Source organism: Macaca fascicularis, chromosome 18 (assembly GCF_037993035.2).
Source record: "Macaca fascicularis isolate 582-1 chromosome 18, T2T-MFA8v1.1".
Classification (NCBI taxonomy): domain Eukaryota; kingdom Metazoa; phylum Chordata; class Mammalia; order Primates; family Cercopithecidae; genus Macaca; species Macaca fascicularis.
Genome location: NC_088392.1, coordinates 78956890 through 78962889, shown reverse-complemented (window position 1 = coordinate 78962889; position 6000 = coordinate 78956890). Strand labels below are relative to the sequence as shown.

General features: G+C 45.5%; 1 protein-coding gene across 1 annotated transcript; it reads left to right on the top strand.

The window, feature by feature from the left end:
- Positions 1 to 2668: 2668 nt before the first annotated feature.
- Positions 2669 to 3117, top strand: LOC102136294 (ubiquitin-ribosomal protein eL40 fusion protein-like). Its single transcript, XM_045377657.3, has one exon. The coding sequence runs from the start codon at positions 2720 to 2722 to the stop codon at positions 3104 to 3106; it is 387 nt and encodes a 128-aa protein (XP_045233592.2). The 5' UTR covers positions 2669 to 2719; the 3' UTR covers positions 3107 to 3117.
- Positions 3118 to 6000: the final 2883 nt, after the last annotated feature.

Below are 6000 nucleotides of genomic sequence, written 5' to 3'. Positions count from 1 at the left end.
AGTGTAGCCTTTGCCTCCCGGGTTCACGCCATTCTCCTGCCTCAGCCTCCTGAGTAGCTGGGACTGCAGGCGCCCACCACCGTGCCCGGCTAATTTTTTGTATTTTTAGTGGAGACGGGGTTTCACCATGTTGGCCAGGCTGGTCTAGAACTCCTGACCTCAGGTGATCCACCCGCCTCAGCCTCCCAAAGTGCTGGGATTACAGGCGTGAGGCACCACGCCCAGCCAACAATCACTTTTAATAGGGATTTTTATAATTTGATTATTTGCAAATATTGTTACATGTGCTTTAACATATTAAATTGCTTTTATATATTTAATAATTAATTTTTAAGCACTTCAATCATCTCACTTAGACAAAACGTTTCCAAGTTTTAAATTATTAATTTTTTTTTTAATAAATAGAGACATGTCACCCACGCTGGTTTCTAACTCCTGAGCTCAAGTGATTCTCTGGCCTTGGCCTCCCAAAGTGCTGAGATTAATTACAGGTGTGAGCACCTGGCCAAAAATTTTTAAATAACTTTTTTTTTTTTTTTTTTTTTTTTTTTTTTGAGACGGAGTCTCGCTCTGTCGCCCAGGAGTGCAGTGGCACAATCTCGGCTCACTGCAAGCTCCGCCTCCCGGGTTCACGCCATTCTCCTGCCTCAGCCTCCCGAGTAGCTGGGACTACAGGCGCCCGCCACTGCGCCCGGCTAATTTTTTTCTATTTTTAGTAGAGACGGGGTTTCACCATGGTCTCGATCTCCTGACCTTGTGATCCGCCCGCCTCGGCCTTCCAAAGTGCTGGGATTACAGGCGTGAGCCACCGCGCCCGGCCAATAACATTTATAATTACAAATTAAATGCATTAATATGGTGAACTTAAGGTCATTTAAAAGCTAGTTTCTTTTTTTGAGACAGAGTCTCACCCTGTTGCCCAGGCTGGAGTGCAGTGGTGCAATCTCAGCTCACTGCAACCTCCACTTCAAGGGCTCAAGTGATTCTCCTGCCTCAGCCTCCCGAGTAGCTGGGATTACAGGCGTGCACCACCATGCCTGGCTAATTTATTTATTTTATTTTATTTTATTTTTAGTAGAGACGAGGTTTTGCCGTGTTGGTCAGTTTGATCTTGAACTCCTGGCCTCAGGTGATCTGCCCTCTTCGAGCTCCCAAAGTGCTGGGATTACAAACATGAGCCACTGCGTTTGGCCTCACTTAAATGTTTTAACATTTAATTTAATTTAAATGTTTTAGTAAAATTTCATCTTAAAATCACAAATCTGGCCAGGTGCGGTGGCTCAGACCTATAATCCCAGCACTTTGGGAGGTGAGGTGGGAGGGTCACTTGAGTCCAGCAGTTGGTGACCCTGTCTCTACAAATAATTTAAAAATTATTGGAGGTGGCGGTAGCTACCTGTAGTGCCAGCTACTTGGAGGACTGAAGCGGGTGGATCGCTTGGGTCAAGGAGTGGGATGCTGCAGTGAGCTGCAGCCTCTGTACTCCAGCCTTAGGGACAGAATGAGACCTTGTCTCTAAAACAACAAAAGGAACAAACCCCACACATTCAATTACATATTTTAACTTGAATTACAAAACTTATCTGTAAGAACCCCTTAGAACCTACCAACTGTATACAGATAGTTCCTTAACATGGAGATAGTAAGCATGTGAGTTGCAGTCTCTTTAGTATTTCTTTGCTTCATTCTACATCCTCCCAGGAATAAGAGGCTCATCCCTTCAGGGAACAGTGGATCTCAATTCAGAGAAGGTGAGGTTTCTGCCCAAGACCTCTGAACCTAATAGACTTCGGCATTATTTTCATGTTCTTCCTACTCTCACTGATATGACAGTGACTGATCTGACAATGTTACCCGATTAAATTCTGCATCTCTCATCTGCTTTTCTCCCCGGATGCTGCAAACTAATTTCCAAGTCCATTCTAATGACAATCTGTTGCTAGGCCCACCTAGCAGCCTTGTCATCTTTCGTATTCTACATAGTATTTTTTTCTGTCCAGTCACACTTCTAACTCAATTTGGGACCCTGGATGGTGCCTGCCTTAGTGTGCAGGGCTAACAATGAAATGAGTGATGATAATATAGAATCCTACATCTCACTTTCCCTTCTTGTTTCCCTAACCACAAAAGACCAACGTGCAATGAATAAGTAGAAGAATAGAAAATACTCTTTGTGTGTGTGTGTGTGTGTATGTGTGTGTGTGTGTGCGTGTGTAGAGGACAGGAGACAGAGAGAGAGAGGAAATTTGCCATATATCTTTCATGAATATATAGCTGATAGAAGAAAGCTGGTAAACACAGAATCTCATTAAGAATTTCCATTTCTGGACCAGATGTGGTGGCTTATGCCTGTAATCCCAGCACTTTGGATTGAATTAGTTCATGAATGAGTGAATTAGTTGAATTAGTACATGAATGAGTGAATACATCAACAAATGATATACATGAGGATGTATCCATGCAGAAATCTGAAATTTATATTTGTTTTATTTTCCCCCTTAAATTGGGTCCCTCTCCTGGCAGAGAAGACTCAAATTTTGGTGCTGACTGTAATATTTCTTTTTGAGACACAGACAAGTAGGATGTGCTTATCTCATTTAAGTCTAATATTCATCTTCAAAGTAAAAAAAAAAAATGTGCTTAATAGTAGTGGCTGCTCTTTTTCTTCAGCGAGGCGGCTGAGCTGGTTGGTGGCGGCGGTCGAGCGGCAGACGCAAACATGCAGATCTTTGTGAAGACCCTCACGGGCAAAACCATCACCCTCGAGGTCGAGCCCAGTGACACCACTGAGAATGTCAAAGCCAAAATTCAAGACAAGGAGGGTATCCCACCTGACCAGCAGCGTCTGATATTTGCCGGCAAACAGCTGGAAGATGGCCGCACTCTCTCAGACTACAACATCCAGAAAGAGTCCACCCTGCACCTGGTGTTGCGCCTGCGAGGTGGCATTATTGAGCCTTCCCTCCGCCAGCTTGCCCAGAAATACAACTTCGACAAGATGATCTGCCGCAAGTGCTATGCTCGCCTTCACCCTCGTGCTGTCAACTGCCGCAAGAAGAAGCGTGGCCACACCAACAACCTGCGCCCCAAGAAGAAGGTCAAATAAGGCTCTTCTTTCCTTGAAGGGCAACCTCCTGCCCAGGCCCCGTGGCCCTGGAGCCTCAATAAAGTGTCCCTTTCGTTGACTGGAGCAGCAAAAAAAAAAAAAAAAAAAAATAGTAGTGGCTGCCTTAGAAATGGAAATTCTTTTTTTCTTTTTTCTTTTTTTAAAATTAGACAAGTTCTCCCTCTGTCACCCAGGCTGGAGTCCAGTGATGGGATCTTGGCTCACTGCAGCCTCAAACTCCCAGACGCAAGTGATCATCCCACCTCAGCCTCCCTAGTAGCTGAGATTACAGAAACACAGTACAACGCCAGGCTAATTAAAAAAAAAAAAATTGGCCAGGCTCAGTGGCTCACGTCTGTAATTCCAACACTTTAGGAGGCCGAGGTGGGCGGATCACCTGAGGTCAGGAGTTTGAGACCAGCCTGGCCAACATGGTGAAACCCCACCTCTACTAAAAAATACAAAAATTAGCCAGGCGTGGTGGCAGGCGGCTGTAATCCTAGCTACTCAGGAGGCTGAGGCAGGAGAATCACTTGAACTCAGGAGGCAGAGGTTGCAGTGAGCCAAGACCATGCCACTGCACTCCAGCCTGGGCAACAAGAGCGAGACTCCATCTCAAAAAAAAAAAAAATTTGGTAGCGATAGGGTCTCATTGTATTGCTCAGGCTGGTCTTGAACTGCTGGGCTCAAGTGATCCTTCTGCCATGGCCTCCCAAAGTGCTGGGATTACAGACATGAGCCACTGCGCCCGGCCAGAAATGGAAATTCTTTTTTTTTTTTTTTTTTTTTGAGACGGAGTCTCGCTCTGCCGCCCAGGCTGGAGTGCAATGGCCGGATCTCAGCTCACTGCAAGCTCCACCTCCCGGGTTCACGCCATTCTCCTGCCTCAGCCTCCCGAGTAGCTGGGACTACAGGCGCCCGCCACCTCGCCCGGCTAGTTTTTTGTATTTTTAAGTAGAGACGGGGTTTCACCGTGTTAGCCAGGATGGTCTCGATCTCCTGACCTCGTGATCCGCCCGTCTCGGCCTCCCAAAGTGCTGGGATTACAGGCTTGAGCCACCGCGCCCGGCCGGAAATTCTTAATGAGATTCTGTATTCAGTAGCTTTCTTCAATCAGCTATATATTTATGACAGATACATGGCAAATTTCTGCTGTCTCTCTCCTGTCCTCTACACACACACACACACACACACACACCATTTTCTGTTTTTAAGTTCAGATCAGATTTTTAAAAGTGATGTTGCCTTGATTAAAATATGAGTGTTTTTGATAGCTGCCATGAATTCCATTTTATTTATTTATTTATATTTTTTATTTTTTTGAGACAGGGTCTCACTCTGTTGGCCAGGCTGGAGTGCAGTGGTGTGATCATGACTCACTGCAGCCTCAACCTCCTGGGCTCAAGCAACCCTCCTGCCTCAGCCTCCAGTGTACCTGGGACTACAGGCGTGTACCATGCCTGGCTAATATTTTTGAATTTTTGTAGAGACAGGGTCTCAGTTTGTTGCCCTAGCTGTTCTCAAACTCCTGGGTTCAAGCAACGCTCCTGCCTCCGCCTCCCAAAGTGCTGGGATTACAGGCGTGAGCCACGATGCCCAGCCAAGAAGTATTTTAAACAAAGAAGGATACATGAAAAATGGTGAGGAAAGCCTGGGAGGGCTGAGCACATTAACTACCCCCTTTCTGCAGTTGCCAAAATGATCTGGAAAAGAAAGTGCAGGCATTAACAGGTCCAAAAAAGGGTGTTTATGTCATGAAGACACAAACTTTTGAGATAAATCCTGAGTCATGTTGGTCTTTGTTCCATCCGCTTCGTGATGTCCAGTGTGTTGATAATTGGATCAAATGCAGCAGTCTCACTGTATTTTCCTCTCAAATGTTATCTAGTAACTTTGTAGCATTTTTGTGTGCATCGTCATACACATTTGTTCCAGTGGCAATTTTCTCCTTTTTTACCTGTAGAAAAACATACCAAAACTGGATGCAATAACATAACAAACCTTTTCAGGTTTGAAAACAACAACAACAACAAAAAAAACAAAAAACAAAAAAAACAAAAAGAAACCTTTGCAAATGGAACATAAGCTTTTGATTAAAAAAAAAAAGCAGGTAAATATTTGCCTGAAAACAGTCGTGTTTTTTTTTTTAAATTTTTTTATTTTGAGACAGAGCCACCCAGGGTGGCGTGCAATGGTGCAATCTCTCTGCTCACAGCAACTTCCGTCTCCTGGGTTCAAGTGATTCTCCTGCCTCAGCCTCCTGAATAGCTGGGATTACAGGCACATACCATCATGTCTGGCTACTTTTTGTATTATTATTATTATTTTTTCTTTTTTCTTTCTTTCTTTTTTTTTTTTTGAGACGGAGTCTTGCTCTGTCGCCCAGGGTGGAGTGCAGTGGCCGGATCTCAGCTCACTGCAAGCTCCGCCTTCCAGGTTTACGCCATTCTCCTGCCTCAGCCTTCTGAGTAGCTGGGACTACAGGCGCCCGCCACTATGCCCGGCTAGTTTTTTGTATTTTTAGTAGAGACGGGGTTTCACCGTGTTAGCCAGGATGGTCTCGATCTCCTGACCTCGTGATCCGCCCGTCTCGGCCTCCCAAAGTGCTGGGATTACAGGCTTGAGCCACCGCGCCCGGCTATATTTTCTTTTTTTGATACAGAGTCTTGCTCTGTCGCCCAGGCTGGGGTGCAGTGGTGCAATCTTGGCTCAGTGTAGCCTTTGCCTCCTGGGTTCAAGCGATTCTCCTGCCTCAGCCTCCAGAGTAGCTTGGACTACAGGCGCCTGCCACCATGCCCCGGCTAATTTTTGTATTTTTAGTAGAGACAGGGTTTTGCCATGTTGGCCAGGCTAGTCTCGAACTCCTGATCTAAAGTGATTCGCCCGCCTTGGCC

Bases quoted from the DNA above. Each gene is read 5' to 3' on its own strand.
- LOC102136294 (XM_045377657.3), top strand. From the start codon at position 2,720: ATGCAGATCTTTGTGAAGACCCTCACGGGCAAAACCATCACCCTCGAG.